The sequence below is a fragment of the Salmo trutta genome, chromosome 26, assembly GCF_901001165.1.
Source record: "Salmo trutta chromosome 26, fSalTru1.1, whole genome shotgun sequence".
NCBI lineage: Eukaryota > Metazoa > Chordata > Actinopteri > Salmoniformes > Salmonidae > Salmo > Salmo trutta.
The window spans coordinates 2,698,992-2,716,467 of record NC_042982.1 but is presented as its reverse complement, the minus strand read 5'-3'; the positions used below and the strand labels follow the sequence as shown (position 1 = coordinate 2,716,467).

At 41.7% G+C, this 17,476-nt stretch overlaps 1 protein-coding gene across 7 annotated transcripts in view; it reads left to right on the top strand.

Moving 5' to 3' along the window:
• Positions 1 to 16,635, top strand: part of ece2b (endothelin converting enzyme 2b) — a 73,013-nt gene extending 56,378 nt beyond the window's left edge. For all 7 annotated transcript variants that reach the window (XM_029714391.1, XM_029714386.1, XM_029714387.1 and 4 more), the window contains 10 exons: positions 8,344 to 8,458; positions 8,883 to 8,993; positions 11,358 to 11,456; positions 11,708 to 11,785; positions 11,923 to 12,026; positions 12,349 to 12,459; positions 12,537 to 12,604; positions 12,763 to 12,953; positions 13,307 to 13,402; positions 13,804 to 16,635. In XM_029714391.1, the coding sequence (XP_029570251.1) occupies positions 8,344 to 8,458; positions 8,883 to 8,993; positions 11,358 to 11,456; positions 11,708 to 11,785; positions 11,923 to 12,026; positions 12,349 to 12,459; positions 12,537 to 12,604; positions 12,763 to 12,953; positions 13,307 to 13,402; positions 13,804 to 13,980 (1,150 nt within the window). In that variant the 3' untranslated portion in view covers positions 13,981 to 16,635. The remainder of the gene's footprint in view (positions 1 to 8,343; positions 8,459 to 8,882; positions 8,994 to 11,357; positions 11,457 to 11,707; positions 11,786 to 11,922; positions 12,027 to 12,348; positions 12,460 to 12,536; positions 12,605 to 12,762; positions 12,954 to 13,306; positions 13,403 to 13,803) is intronic.
• Positions 16,636 to 17,476: the final 841 nt, after the last annotated feature.

The following is a 17,476-nucleotide window of genomic DNA, read 5'->3' as shown; positions in this document are numbered from 1 at the left end:
CAAATAAGAAATGTGCTGTTAGTTAACATGACAAACAGGACAGGCAGTGGCGTGTATTCATGGATGCCAAGGGAAGCCACCCCCCCAAAAAAAAGTATTATTTCGGCTCTGCTTCATAATTTTCCTTCAATTCGCAAGAGGCTGATTGTATGTCATAGGAGAAAGCATCTGCGCAAGCAAAACAGCACCCCTCTGTCTCTCTACGTGTAGGCCATCTATCTGATGCTGTCTGGTCCAAACAAGTATGACATTGTTGCTGCCTGTAGTGGCAGAGAGCATCTTAAGCAGCCAGCAAGCATCTTGCCTCCCTTGACAAAAAAAGTCAAACAAATTTGCCAGTCAGCGTTGAGCTAAACTAAGGTCCTGGCTCACCAAAAAAAAAAAGTGTCGAAGGAAGCCAGTTTGGATTTTGTCTCCAATCGATCAAATCCCTTTGAAAGCATATGTCATTGGCAGAAAAACTTGAATTGTTGCATCTCGTTGTGTTATCCTCCAGTGGCTAGCTAACCAGCCTGCTAAAATTGGCCCTTTCTTAAATTAGCCATGGATAGAGATTTGGACTTGTGTTTACTAGTCAATGATTATAACAGCGTTTCTGATTAAACCATTAATTCATTAAATTGTTGTGCCCCGGGCCAGAGAAGATGGAAGTTCAATATGTAGCTAGATGTAGAAGGCTAATGTTGCCCATGAATGGAAGTTAGGCTAGCGAGCAAGCATTTTCGTTAAGTAGCCTAGAACAACAAAAATAAAAGGGTGTACTGTATGACATTGATAGACCGTTTCGTCAACATGAAAGAGAGGAGGATGGCATTGACATTTCTCTTCAAGTAGGATGAGTCAACATGTTTTTCTACTTGCACAAACACACACACATAAATCAGAACCATGGACAGCCACATCATATTTAGCGTTTGTTGATTGGACAAAATAGTTTTTATCTTTTAGTTGTCATTGTATTACAATGACATGCTGACCACACCGCTCGCATTACGTAGGCGATAGAAAGATGAACTGAGGTCCACAATCCAGTCCAGTTGGTGGTGGTAATGCCGCTTAAAGTTGGTTGCCAACTGCCATATAAAGTCTGAAGAATGAAGGAGGAGAGATTACTAGAAACTAGGTAGGTTTACCCTTTTATCTGGGGATTAATTGTCGGAGTAGAGGACCTTGTGCATTTCAGGTAAAATCAATCAAAGGTATTTATAAAGCCCTTTGTACATCAGCCGATGTCAAAGTGCTATACAGAAACCCAGCCTAAAACCCCAAACGGCAAGCAATGCAGATGTATAAGCACGGTGGCTAGGAAAAAAAGGCAGGAACTTAGAAAGAAACCTAGAGAGAAACCAGGCTTTGAGGGGTGGCCAGTCCTCTTCTGGCTGTGCCAGGTGAAGACAACAACAATACATGGCCAAGCTGTTCAAATATCCGTAGATGACCAGCAGGGTCAATAATAATCACAGTGGTTGTAGTCCATGTACACTGCTCAAAAAAAGAAAGGGAACACTTAAACAACACAATGTAACTCCAAGTCAATCACACTTCTGTGAAATCAAACTGTCCACTTAGGAAGCAACACTGATTGACAATAAATTTCACATGCTGTTGTGCAAATGGAATAGACAACAGGTGGAAATTATAGGCAATTAGCAAGACACCCCCAATAAAGGAGTGGTTCTGCAGGTGGGGACCACAGACCACTTCTCAGTTGCTATGCTTCCTGGCTGATGTTTTGGTCACTTTTGAATGCTGGCGGTGCTTTCACTCTAGTGGTAGCATGAGACGGAGTCTACAACCCACACAAGTGGCTCAGGTAGTGCAGCTCATCCAGGATGGCACATCAATGCGAGCTGTGGCAAAAAGCTTTGCTGTGTCTGTCAGCGTAGTGTCCAGAGCATGGAGGCGCTACCAGGAGACAGGCCAGTACATCAGGAGACGTGGAGGAGGCCGTAGGAGGGCAACAACCCAGCAGCAGGACCGCTACCTCCGCCTTTCATGTAATTGTCAATAAAAGCCTTTGACACTTATGAAATGCTTTTAAATATACTTCAGTATTCCATAGTAACATCAGACAAAAATATCGAGACTGAAGCAGCAAACTTTGGAAATTAATATTTGTGTCATTCTCAACTTTTGGCCACGACTGTACATGCAATATGCTTTGCGGACTTCACTGGACAGAGGTTGCTATCCGGTTTTGTGATTAAAACAAAGGTGTGGTTGAATTTATTCTGCCACTTCTTATTGTCTCGGCCTTTGGGCCTATATATCACGTTCGCAAGGCATATGGATTAACAGGTTATAGAGCAAATGCAATTATCACAACACATAGGTTGTAATATGGTGTGGGGGCATGGCTTCCCCAGTGATTTTTACCCATGCAGCGCTACTGAGGACAGGTCAAAGTAAAATGGACTATGGAATGGACAATCACCATTGTCATGATCACTGGTTTCAAGTTTGTATCTGTCAATTTTTGACAAACTGATCATAGCAAAAAAGAAAATACTTCTGCATTTCCCTGCTGTGTAAACACATTGCAAATAGGCTCACGATAACTCCTGATGAAGTTGGGTAGCTGATATTCAGAGCTTAAATTGATTAGTCACAGGAATCAGGACTAATAAAGCCAATGCAACGGCCTGTTTTACAAACAGGGTGCCTACCACATGGATGGGCATTCATAAAATTCAATTTGGGATGAAATGTTAGGCTACATCAAACATAAACCAATCATAGATAAAGGTAAGGGAAGACCCCCATGAAATGGACAAAAATTAATGGCATCTTATAGCCATTGTACGAAACATGTACACAATTGCAAATACCACTCAATTGGACGGCAATTCATTCAAAGCTTATGGCATATGGCAAATGCCAAGTGTCATACAGCTAAAATCCCAAAGATGGCGAGCGCGCTCCACAGTAATTTTTCATATTGGGTCTTGACTTTATGTCCATTTGCAAGTGTCAAATGTTGAAAATTGAATTTAAAAAGAAAATGTATCACCCTCTAAAAAGTACTTTCTGGACCATTTTCTTTGTCAATTATACATATAACTGTATGAACATACCTTTTGTCATTTTATTGAGTTGTCCATAAGGCAACCTTTTGAACCATTGCTTAATGTCCAAATGCAATATATAAGTATTAAAAGTGCCAAATCAGGATGTTATGGCCATATGTGATCATAGGAGGTCGGCTTCCAAACCCAAAAGTCAGGGAACCATGTCCAAATGTCATTTATACTGCACAAATTATATATCACTATGTTAACTTCTTATGTCTGGAATCCCGTTAACGGGATCGATATGACAACAGCCAGTGAAAGTTCAGGGTGCCAAATTCAAACAGAAATCTCATAATTAAAATTCCTCAAACATACAAGTATTTGCCATGTTGGAGTCAACAGAAGTCAGAAATAGCATTATAAATATTTACTTACCTTTTATCTTCATCAATAAAGTCCATCCTTTATGTCCAAATACCTCCTTTTTGTTCGCTCCTTCAGTTCACAAATCCAAATTCGCGATGCGCAGGCCAGACAAACTCAAATTCCATTACAGTTTGTAGAAACGTCAATCTTTAGGATGTTTTTATCATAAATCTTCAATAAGGTTTTAACTGGAGAATTCCTTTGTCTTTAGAAATGCAATGGAACTCAGCTACCTCTCATGGGCGCACGCATGTCCGAAGCTCATGCTCAATACTGCCCCTCATCCATAAGAAGTTAAGCCCTGAATCAACCTAGGTCTATTTGTCATGTATGATGCGAGAGAAGTCAGCCAATTCTTTTGGGAAAACATCCAAAATGAACTCTATTGGATGGGCACGGGTGGGGGGTGCTCCCTACCCGGCCATAGATCCCTTACACCCTCCTAAAGGCATTAAAAAACATTTTTAAAATGTGCTCCTGGTAACCCGTTCGAATCACCAGGCGCACGGCTGTCTATTTGCAATATGTTTCAATGGGCATTTACCATCACAAATTTCACATGCTCAAAAATACTGCAGAAAAGTGAACTTGACTGGCCTGATGAACTCGGGATGGACGGGCAGTGATAGTGGTTCCTCTCCATCGCTCGTTTGTGTTGATTTCATCATGTCCATTTGGTGATGGTTTATCACTGTTTAAACTTATTGCAAATGTACAAAAGTCAGCCAGCAAGTCAGCGTCCATCAGTCAATAAGATATCATTCTGACACAACCCAGTTAGAAGCCAACTATCACATATTTCAGGGCAGGCCAACAATTCACAGCACCTTCTGTTTGGCCGTCAGCAATTGTACGATTTCTCGTAAATTACGATAGATAAATGGCTGGTCCTTTTTTCCTGACACCGTAGGTTCATGTACTTTGACGTGAAGCGTTCAAATTAGTGCTCTATTTTCGTTTTTGACCTTTAACCTCTCTAGGGTAGGGGGCAGTATTTTCACATCCGGATAAATAAAAACGTACCCGATTTTTAATCTGGTTATTACTCCTGCCCAGAAACTAGAATATGCATATAATTGTTTGATTTGGATAGAAAACACCCTAAAGTTTCTAAATCTGTTTGAATGGTGTCTGTGTATAACAGAACTCATATGGCAGGCCAAAACCTGAGAAGATTCTAAACAGGAAGTGCCCTCTCTGACCATTTCTTGGCCTTCTATACCCTCTTTATCGAAAACAGCGGATCTCTGCTGTAACGTGACATTTTCTAAGGCTCCCATAGGCTCTCAGAAGGCGCCAGAACGTTGAATGATGACTCTGCAGTCCCTGGCTGAAAAACAGTAGCGCATTTGGATAGTGGTCGATCTGAGAACAATGAAACGGGGGCACGCGTGCACGTGAAGAGTCCATTTTCTTCTTTGAGTCTTTGAACGAAAACGACGTCTCCCGGTCAGAATATTAAAGCTATTTTATGAGAAAAATTGCATAAATTGATTTTAAACAGCATTTGACATGCTTCGAAGTACGGTAATGGAATATTTTGAATTTTTTTGTTACGACATGCGCCCGCGCGTCACCGTTCGGATAGTTGAACATAACTATGGATTATTTTGAACCTAAACAACATTTGTGGATGAAGTAGAAGTCCTGGGAGTGCATTCTGACGAAGAACAGCAAAGGTAATCACATTTTTCTTATAGTAATTCTGAGTTTAGTGAACGCCAAACTTGGTGGGTGTCAAATTAGCTAGCCCGTGATGGCGGAGCTATCTACTCAGAATATTGCATAATGTGCTTTTGCCGAAAAGCTATTTTAAAATCTGACACCGCGATTGCATAAAGGAGTTCTGTATCTATAATTCTTAAAATAATTGTTTTTTGTGAACGTTTATCGTGAGTAATTTAGTAAATTCACCGGAAGTTTTTGGTATGTTTGCTAGTTCTGAACGTCACATGCTAATGTAAAAAGCTGGTTTTTGATATAAATATGAACTTGATTGAACAAAACATGCATGTATTGTATAACATAATGTCCTAGGAGTGTCATCTGATGAAGATCATCAAAGGTTAGTGCTGCATTTAGCTGTGGTTTGGGTTTTTGTGACATTATATGCTAGCTTGAAAAATAAGTGTGATTATTTCTGGCTGGGTACTCTCCTGACATAATCTGTCTTGCTTTCGTTGTAAAGCCTTTTTGAAATCGGACAATGTGGTTCGATTAACGAGAGTCTTGTCTTTTAAAATGGTGTAAAATAGTCATGTTTGATAAATTGAGGTAATAGCATTTTTAAGGTTTTTGAATATCGCGCCACTCGATTCCACTGGCTGTTGACTAGGTGGGACGATTTTGTCCCACATACCCGAGAGAGGTTAATCCCCAAAAAATTGCCTTAACTCAAAAAGCGTTGAGGCCTCGATGCCATCTTGTAACTGGGCTAACAGCCCATTAGGCCAAACCTGTGCTCACCAAATTTCGTCTTCAAAGTCTTTTCCATTTAGGAGAAATGGCCATGTCATTTTGGTGATGTTTTGTACATTTGCAATAATCAGCCATTCGCCATTTCAGGAACAGTGGAAAAATTACATTGTATAAAACGGAAACCATATGTTCGAGAGACTTTATTTGATGAATTCCCGGAAGATCTGGCCCTGGGGCACGGCCTGAGGCCGTCGGCGTATTTTAAAAACATTTGCGGACGTCTAATAAGGGACCGTACATTTGGAATTTGGAGATCCTCATCAATCATACAGCAAATTCCGTTTGCGTCCCTTATATAGGTGGTGGGACAAGACTGTAAATACCAATTGGATACCATGAAATTGGGGAGAAAAATGGGTAAAAAATGTATATATTATATAGTAATAATGTGCTGCTCGTTGACATAAACATTATAAATGCCTTACATCAATATAATGACCATCAATGTATGATCCCTGAGGAAAAAGTGACCAGCAATTATGAAGCACTATGCTGCTGTACGTTCTAAGTGGTTATGTTTATACTATTGGTACATAGATATGAGTCTTTGTGTGTCTACTGTATAACTAAATACTACTTTAGTACTCTATCATAGTGCATTATGAGTGCATTATGAGTACATGTACAGTTGGAAGTTTACATACACCTCAGCCAAATACATTTAAACGAGGTTTTTCACAATTCCTGACATTTAATCCTAGTAAAAATTCCCTGACTTAGGTCAGTTAGGATCACCACTTTATTTTAGGAATGTGAAATGTCAGAATAATAGTAGAGAATGACTGATTTTTATTTCAGCATTTATTTATTTCATCACATTCCCAGTGGGTCAGAAGTTTACATGCATTTGGTAGCATTGCCTTTAAATTGTTTAACTTGGGTCAAACATTTCGGGTAGCCTTCCACAAGCTTCCCACAATAAGTTGGGTGAATTTGGGCCATTCCTCCTGACAGAGCTGGTGCACCTGAGTCAGGTTTGTAGGCCTCCTTGCTCGCACACGCTTTTTCAGTTCTGCCCAGATTTTCTATGGGTTTGAGGTCAGGGCTTTGTGGTGGTCAATCCAATACCTTGACTTTGTTGTCCTTAAGCCATTTTGCGACAACTTTGGAAGTATGCTTGGGGTCATTTTCCATTTGGAAGACCCATTTGCGACCAAGCTTTAACTTCCTGACTGATGTCTTGATGTTGCTTCAATATAGCCACATCATTTTCCTTCCTCATGACGCCATCTATTTTGTGAAGTGCACCAGTCCCTCCTGCAGCAAAGCACCCCCACAACATAATGCTGCCACCCCCATGCTTCACGGTTGGGATGGTGTTCTTCGGCTTGCAAGCCTCCACCTTTTTCCTCCAAACATAACGATGGGCATTATGGCCAAACAGTTCTATTTTTCTTTCATCAGACCAGAGGACATTTCTCCAAAAAGTGTGATCTTTGTCTGGCTTTTTTTATGGCGGTTTTTGAGCAGTGGCTTCTTCCTTGATGAGCGACGTTTCAGATTATGTCGATTATAAGACTCGTTTTACTGTGGATATAGATACTTTTGTACCTGTTTTCTCCAGCATCTTCACAAGGTCCTTTTGCTGTTCTGGGATTGATTTGCACTTTTCGCACCAAAGTACGTTCATCACTAGGAGGCAGAACGTGTCTCCTTCCTGAGCGGTATGACGGCTGCGTTAGTTTGGTACTTGCGTACTATTGTTTGTACAGATGAACGTGGTACATTCAGGCGTTCGGAAATTGCTCCCAAGGATGAACCAGACTTGTCTACAATTTTCTTTCTGGGGTCTTGGCTGATTTCTTTTGATTTTTCCCATGATGTCAAGCAAAGAGGCACTGAGTTTGAATGTAGGCCTTGAAATACATCCACAGGTACACCTCCAATTGACTCAAATTATGTCAGTTAGCCTATCAGAAGCTTCTAAAGCCATGACATCGTTTTCTGGAAATTTGCAAGCTGTTTAAAGGCACAGTCAACTTAGTGTATGTAAATGTCTGACCCACGAGTTGTGAAACAATCTGTCTGTGAACAATTGTTGGAAAAATTACGTGTCATGCACAAAGTAGATGTCCTAATCAACTTGCCAAAACTGTAGTTTGTTAACAAGAAGTTTGTGGAGTGGTCGAAAAACACGTTTTTTAATGACTCCAACCTAAGTGTATATAAACTTCCGACTTCAACTGTATATTGCTGTATAATGCATTTTGCATATGGTCTTCATAGTGTTACCAAAATTCCTTATACAATCAATATCTGACCTGACCATAATCTCATGAAATAGATCATAATGACGTCCCTGCAACCAGTTCTGCCCATGAGGAAACCCCAACCATTGACTGTCGTTTCTTTGCTTTTCCTCGTCATCCTTGTCGTCCTCATGTTTCCTCTTCCTCCCCGTCTCTCCTCGTCTCTTGCCGTCTCTCAGCCTGCTCAACAACTACATGATCTGGAACCTGGTGCAGAAGGGAGCGTCCAGTCTGGACCAGCGCTTTGAGAACGCTCAGGACAAGCTGCTAGAGAGCCTGTATGGAACCAAGAAGGTGTGTTTAGTTTGGGTTCTAAACGGCACCCTATTCCCTGTGTAGTGCACTACTTTTGACTAGGGCCCATAGGGCTCTGGTTAAAATTAGTGCACTCGGTAGGGCAATAGGGTGTCATTTGGGACACAAGCATATTCTTACTTATGACATTCATTAGCCCTGATCCAGGAAATACCTTGTTAGGGCTGGTTTCTCAGACACAGATTAAGGCTAGAAAATATATATATTTCAATGGAGATTCTCTGTTGAGCATGCTTTTTAGTCCAGGACTAGGCTTAATCTGAGTCAGGTGATTTTTATGTGAGACTGTGGGGGCTCATAACAAGCAATGTGTGCTACCTCAGCACACTTACAGTACACACACTTTTCACAACCAAAAATATAAACAGCTGGTGAGACTTTTCTCGTGTGTGTGTTCGCTCAGTCCTGCACACCTCGATGGCAGACCTGCATTGGGAATACAGATGACACGCTCGGCTTTGCCCTGGGTGCACTCTTTGTCAAAGCAACGTTTGATAAACACAGCAAAGAGATTGTGAGTATGATTGGCGCACAACTGCATTTACATCTATTCACGTCTCAGTGGTGTTTTACAATGGTGAACAATACATGACTGTCCCCTAGTGGTTACCATGTGTAGGCCTAATGAAAGGTCATCGTAAGAGGATCCTATTTGCTAAGATATTATTGTAATTTTCATAAGGTATTTTAAATGCTTATAAATGTTCATGAATACCTACAATGCATTCGGGAAGTATTCAAACCCCTTGACTTTTTCCCCATTTTGTTACATTACAGCCTTATTCTAAAATGTATTAAATTACATTTTTTTTCCTCAATCTACACACACTACCCCATAATTACAAAGAGAAAACAGGTTTTTAGAAATGTTTGCAAATGTATTAAAAAACAGATGCCTTATTTAAATAAGTATTCCGACCTTTTGCTATGAGACACGAAATTGAGCTCAGGTGCATCCTGTTTCCATTGATCATCCTTGATGTTTATACAACTTGATTGAAGTCCACCTGTGGTAAATTCAATTTATTTCACATGATTTGGAAAGGCACACACCTGTCTATATAAGGTCCCACAGTTGACCGTGCATATCAGAGCAAAAAACAAGTCAAAGAAATTGTCTGTAGAGCTCCGAAACAGGATTGTGTCAAGGCACAGATCTGGGGAAGGGTACCAAAAAATGTCTGCAGCATTGAAGGTCCCCAAGAACACAGTGGCTTCCATCATTCTTAAATTGAAGAACTTTGGAATCACCAAGTCTCACTTCTCAGTAAAAGGCACATGACAGCTCGCTTAAAGTTTGCTGCCAAAAGGCACCTAAAGGACTCTCAAACCATGAGAAACGTGATTCTCTGGTCTGATGAAACCAATATTGAACTCTTTGTCCTGAATGCCAAGCGTCATGTCTGGAGGAAACCTGGCATCATCCCTACGATGAAGCATGGTGGTTGCAGCATCATGCTGTGGGGATGTTTTTCAGTGGCAGGGACAGGGAGACTTGTCAGGATTGAGGGAAAGATTAACTGCGCAAAGTACAGAGAAATCCTTGATGAAAACCTGCTCCAGAGCACTCAGAACCTCAGACTGGTGTGAAGGTTCACCTTCCAACAGGACAATGACCCTAAGCACACAGCCAAGACAACGCAGGAGTGGCTTCGGAACAAGTTTCTGAATGTCCTTGAGTGGCCCAGCCAGAGCCCAGACTTGAACCCGATCGAACATCTCTGGAGGGACCTGAAAATAGCTGTGCAGCTACGCTCCCCATCCAACTTCACAGAGCTTGAGAGGATCTACAGAGAAGAAGGGGAGAAACTCCCGAAAACAGGTGTGCCAAGCTTGTAGCGTCATACTCAAGAAGACTCAAGGCGGTAATTGCTGCCAAAGGTGCTTAGCAAAGTACTGAGTAAAGGCTCTGAATACTTATGGAAATGTCATATTTCCGGTTTTTAAAAAAAATAAATGTGCAAAAATGTATAACCTGTTTGTTTGGTCACCACCATTGTTTAGATTGAGGATTGTTTTTTTAAAATCCATTTTAGAATAAGGCTTTAATGTAACAAAATGTGGAGTCAAGGGGTCTGAATGCTTTCTGAATGCACTGAATAAATGTTCTGTATAATGTTATAAATGCTTATGAATTGTAAAGCTTGTTATATTTATTTTCAATTATTCTATATTATTGCAATTAATGAAATACTCATTTAGTGATAGTTCCCTGTCCTGCAGAGGGGAGACAAGTATAGAGATTGGATAATGGAGACAAAATGTAACATTAAAGGGTAGTGTAAGGACCGATGCCAGAGATGAGAAACGGGTATGGGGAGTCAACATTTTAATAAGGAACAGACATGAAACAAGACAGGCACAACGTCAGCACACGGGCAAAACAACGACATTCGACAATCAATGCAGCAGCGGGGACCAGTGATGGGGAACTGACAAATATAGGGGAGGTAATAAACAGGTGATTGTGTTCAATAATACTCTGATGCGCGTGACGGGGAACGGCAGGTGTGCGTACTGATGGTGTCAGGAGTACGTGATACTGGGGAGCCTGGCGCCCTCGAGCACCGAGGGGGAAGTGAGGGAGCAGGCGTGACAGGTAGATTGTTATTGGGTAGAGAAAAGGGGGGGGCAAATAGAAGAGAGAGATGTGGAAGAGGAGAGAGAGAGGAGGCACAGAGGGAGGACTGGCAGTTTTTACAGGTTGGAAATAGACGGTCGCACGCAAGTTTTCTTGTTTTCTATCATAATTCGGGAGAGATGGGCCGGTTCAGATTTCCTCGGGTATTTAGTCCATGTCTGAGTGTAATTGCAAAAGAAGGATCTACATCTTTCCCTCTTTCTTACATTTAATTTCTGTCTCTCACCCCACTATCAGGCAGAGGGTATGATCAATGAGATCCGTACTGCCTTCAAATATACTCTTGATCACCTCAAGTGGATGGACAAACAAACGCGTCAGGCAGCCAAGGACAAGGTCAGATATGTTGTCACCTACGTCGTCACCTACTGGATAGGCTATGTATGGGTGCCAGAGTGTATCTCTGTGTGTTTGTACATGTGTGTGTGTATATCCCTGTGCATGTGTGTGAGGGAGTAATATGGGTTTACAGGTTACAATACAGTAGTTGGAATAGATTGAGAGAGCCCTCATTGTCCAGACCTCCAAATAATGGAACCAGGAAGTTTCTTGACCTCTCTTATCCTTTTTGCTCCCTTGGTTTTCAGGCAGACGCCATCTACGACATGATTGGATTTCCTGACTTCATCCTGGACCCCAAAGAACTGGATGATGTTTATGATGGGGTGAGTTAGTGCCTTTTTGTTGAGTTGTCATGATTGAACCACACATTGAACCCTGTGATTTCTTTAAACAAGGCATTTTTTTGAATGTTTCTGATCAGTGAGTAATTCTCTATTGCCCTGTCTCTCTCTCTCCACAGTATGAAGTCTCGGAAGACAACTTCTTCCAGAACGCTCTCAACTTCTACAACTTCTCCGCCAGGGTGATGGCCGATCAGCTCCGCAAGCCGCCCAACAGAGACCAGTGAGTCTTCATCAGCTACACCTATCATTATCAACATCACCATCATCATTATCACCATCATCATTCGGTCGGAATTTGCACTCTATTCCCTATAAAGTGCACAAATTTGACTCTGGTCAAACACTACATTAATTGAGATGCTGTTTGCTCCAGTGGTGTCTGGTGTCATGGAGGATGGGCTCATTGTATTGGCTTGAACAGAATGAATGGAACATTGTCAAACCCATACCATCCCATTCCAGAAATGACAATTAGCAGTCCTACACTCAACAACTTTCACAGGTTTTCTTTTTTAAACACGTCTCTGCCACCATCTTTCTAGATGGAGTATGACCCCTCCCACAGTCAACGCCTACTACATGCCCACCAAGAATGGCATTGTCTTTCCAGCTGGAATCCTCCAGGCACCCTTTTATGCCCAGGATCACCCCAAGTGAGTGTGTGTGTGCGCGCTTGCTTGCTTGCTTGCTTGCTTGCTTGCTGTTCTGACCCCATGTAAATTCTCTGCAGAGCACTGAACTTCGGGGGGATCGGAGTGGTGATGGGACACGAGCTCACTCATGCCTTTGATGACCAGGGTTGGTGTCCGCATTTAACAGATTCCACAGAACTCATGGATGCATCCTCACAAAACACCCATTGACAAACACTCCGGCATGCATGCACAGACATGATTACTAGGTGTGCATGTTTGTAAAGATATTACTTTTTTTAAAGATGATTTTTCCTTAATCAGGCAGGGAATACGACAAAGACGGGAACCTTCGGCCATGGTGGCAAAATTCCTCTGTGGAAGCATTTAAAAACCGCACGGAATGCATGGTGGAGCAGTACAACGGGTTTACCATCAACGGAGAGCATATAAATGGCAAGCAGACGCTGGGAGAGAACATTGCTGACAACGGAGGCCTAAAGGCAGCCTATAATGTGAGTGGGTCTCACTACTTGATAACACATTACATTTAGTTCCTCACATACTGTCTCTGTAGTAACTTAGTAATTATTAGCCATAGTATAGTTCAGTTATTTTGTAACAGTAATGGAGTTGAGCGGTTATTGCTCAACCCCGTTACTGCCAAATCCATTGCTATGTAATTATAAAGCAATTAGATAGTTGCTACTTTTACTACAGTTATTACAATGTTACTTCCCATGGTGGCAGTGGTGGGATCTAGGGCAGCATAATTCTTATTATACTATACTCTTACTATACTTCACCTCAGAGGTATCAGAGTGGTGGTTAATGTTTCTATGGTAATGAGTTTTTCTGTTGTGTTCAGGCGTACCAGGCATGGGTGCAGGAGAACGGTGAGGAGAAGAGGCTGCCAGCGGTCAACCTGACCAATGACCAACTATTCTTTGTGGGATTTGCACAGGTGGGTGATGGGAGTGTCAACAAAATGCATTACACACATCCTGATAGAGTTCATGTATCAAATACTCATGTTTAAGGTTTGCGGTTTGTATGACCATGTCAGAAGCTATAAAACTTGGGGCCAGAGTTTTTCCTAGTCAGTTCACGCTCTCAGGATGAACTCCTGGCCCTATATCATGATGTAAGGTGAAATGAGAGTGAATTCACATGCATTTGAGGGTGATAGTAAGATTGGAATATTACATCTACTGTTGGAGAGAAGTGGACGGACAAACATGAGTACAAATAAATTAAACACAATTTTGGAAACAGTGAGTATAATATGCAACAGTTGGCAAGCCCGATAGGAGAATAATTTTGCTACTGCCTGTTTTACTTATTGAGAGACCATTCTTCTCTCAGGTGTGGTGTTCCGTGCGAACCCCGGAGAGCGCCCACGAAGGACTCATGACGGACCCCCACAGCCCCCCAAAATACCGCGTCATCGGCACCCTCTCCAACTCGCCAGACTTTGCTGAGCACTTCCAGTGCCCCACTGGCTCCCCTATGAACTCAGGTCACCGCTGTGTGGTGTGGTAGGGCCTGTGAGAACCAGTGGGGGTGCTGTCTGTGGAAGCTACATGGAGAAACAAGAGGAGGAGAAGAACCTCTAACTAATCATCAGATTTTTTTTTCCCTTCTAGTTCTCTTTTGTTTGTACATGATACTGGATCACTAGTGGTTTGTGGGTAGAGCAGGACCAACTCCAGGTGAGGAAGAGGGATGTGCGTGGAGAGAAATGTTGTCATCTGCTGAGATGTGTGCGTAATTCCAGTGTTATGGTATTTTTCCTCTTTCTCCACCCCCCCCCCCCCCCCCCACTCACCGGTGGGGCACAAAGGCACGTTTTATTTATTGTTTGCTGGACTTGGTAGGGGCCGGGGAGGAGGAGCCACTGGGGGCTGTCTATCCCCTCACCTTTCTCTATGCTTCTGTGTTGTCGCTGTCCTTGCTGTGTGTCCTGTTTACAATTTAAACCAGAGCCCTCTATTGACTTAGGGCTCTCACTGAAGGCACTATGACATCACACGATGGGTTCAGCTGCCTTTGTGACCTTGCAGGAAGTGCAGAAATTTGGCTGTGACATCACAGGATGGGTTCATCTGCCTCTGTGACCTCACAGGAAGTACTGAAACTTCACAATGATTGAACATTGAATATGGCTTCATCTCAAATGCCATCCCTATTCCCTATATTAATTACTTGCCTTGAGGCACATAAGGCATCCACAAGAGAGCACCACTGCTTCTGGTCTGCATGTCCTATATAGTATACACATAGTACAATGTGGCTCTGGTAAATAGTAGTGCCCTATGAGGTGTCATTTGAGATGGAGCCATTAAGACTCAGCTCTCTTTCTCTGTTGCTTCACAGGAAGTGCACTGGCTTCTGTGGGGTCCTCAAAGATACCACTCAGCACCCTCTGTGACATCACAAGGAATCCCCAGAAGGTGCTTCACTGTGACCTCATAGCAGGTGTGGGGAATCTTAATACAAAAAAATTGCCTCCTCTCCGATGTACAATGTTCTACTGCGCAAAATCACTGGACATGTGAAAGCAATATTGAAGCCTACTGATAGGCTTTGCCACCATATCACTTATAGCTATCCCATTTCTTCATGATCGGTGGCGAGAAGTTTGAATACATAAGGAAAGGGAACATAGGAAAGCCACTTAACAATGTTGATCCAACCATGACGGGTGACGTTGCCCCTAGACGCTGATCTTGGTTTAGTTTCCCCACTGATGGTTAAGATTGGGGGAGGGAAAGCTAATCGTAGATCTGTACTTAGGGGAAACATCACCCTAAAGCATCCAACCGCAAGATGGGCAAAGGTCCCTCTGAGACCTACAGACAGTGCTGGACTGGCTGTGACACCGGTTGTAAGGACACTCACCACTTGCTTATCTGTGTTTTAGTTGTTGTTGTTATTGGCATATTCTGAAGTTGATAAGTTCAAATGAGATTCTCATTTTTAAAACTGCTTTTTGCCAAATATATTTTTTTGTTTGTTTTGTTCCTAGTGTCAAGTTGATTCTTTGTTTCTCTGGCAGTGATGTTCAGTGTGTGTGTATGAACAGCCTTAAAAGCTTGATGTTTACTGTGTTTAAGGTGTCAGCCTCATTGCGAAAGGACAATTTGTGTGTGTGTGTGTGTGTGTGTGTGTGTGCGTGAGCTTGTATGTGTCTCTGTGCACGTGTGTGCAGAATGCTTCATCCCCACTTAAATTGAACTATCAACAATGTCAAGTCAGCTGCAGTGATTTCCCCTCACATGCCAAAAAACACTCATTTGAAATGAATGGATATGTTTCTAAAGAACTCCTTGTTTGTTTGTACATCCTCCACTCCAGAGTGCTGCAGACTGTAAGTCAGGGTGGGTACAGGATACCTTTGTTAATCGGGTTACTGTTCGACTATTGTTCAATCAAGCTATGTAACTGTTTTATCTCTAGTTGCGCCTGTCGGCACTTTGCAAGGTTGTTTCACTACAAGACACTACAACGCAACACTAGTCCTTCAATGCAGATGGAGTTGTGCTATCTAATGTAAGACAATGGGGTGAACCAATTGGAATCAATTGATATTGGCTGCCATCAAAAGCCCTCATGTTAGGTGAACTGCCCTGGTAAGAGTGTCCCGGAAAAATATACCATTCAATTTCACAACAATAAAGGACGCTATGATGCATCCTTCCAGTACATTATAAAGGTCATTCTTGTACATTTTGTGAAATCAAATATCTAACACAGAGTTATGTCTATTGTACACAACATTTCTGAGTGTTGTGCCCTCGAAGCTCCATGACGAGGTTCACACGGGCAGGGGTTAGAGGTCAGGGGGAAGTGCTTACATGTAGCGGCTTGTTCAGGGTTAGCCTTGAATATTAACTTAATGAAACACAGATCTATATTTAAAATTTTTTTACTTGAACGTGTGTAAAAGCCTTTAATTAGCCACGTAATGCCATTAAGTGTTCTCTGGTCTGATGTGCTGTGTACCTGTCTGTCACTCCACAATTCTCTTCTTTCTTTAGCCATCTAGTCATACGATTTTCCGATCTGAACTATATTGTTCTTTCCAGCACTGTTGCATTAACTAGGGTTGATACGTGATTAGCGCAGCTTGGTTCCGCTCAGTTCGGCTCAGCTCAGAAGTGTAAAAAGGGTATTAAAGCTTGGTGAAGAAAAAGCTATCGTTTTACTTATTTACTTACTTAGTCCTTTTCATTCCTATGTGAAACATTATGCTACCGGCCCGCATTTTTTGAAAATTAGTTGTTGAAATTGACAACTCAATAACTTCACTTTAGTGACTTTTATGGCCCATGGTTGAGCTACAGCTGGCAGTCTCTTCTGTGGCTTAGGTATATCCCAACTATCTGGTATGGGAAGACTGCCCAATCTGTAGTACCACATTCTGCTGAAAAAAAATGAAACTGAAATAAAGGAGTGCGTTCAGAGCGTATTCAGACCCCTCGACTTTTTCCACATTTTGTTACATTACAGCCTTATTCTAAAATTGATTTAAATTGTTTTTTTCCCCTCAGTCTATACACAACACCCCATAATGACAAAGCAAAAACTGTTTTTTTTAGACATTTTTACAAATTTACTGAAATGTCACATTTACATAAGTATTCAGACCCTTTACTCAGTACTTTGTTGAAGCACCTTTGACAGCGATTCCATTACATTTTCTCTCCTTTGTCCCATCTCTACTTACTCTATTTGTCTCTCCCATCTGCAGGACAGGGAACTATTACTAAATTAGTATTTCATTAATTGTAATAATTTATCATTGAAAATAAATACATAATTACAATTCACAAGCATTTATACAGTGCATTCGGAAAGTATTCAGACCCATTGAATTTGTCCACATTTTGTTACATTACAGCCTTCTAAAATTGATTTTATAATAAATCCTCATCAATCTAACACAGTAGCCTATAATGTCAAACCAAGAACAGGTTTTTAGACATTTTTGCAAATGTATAAAAAAAACAACTGATATCACATTTCCATAAGTATT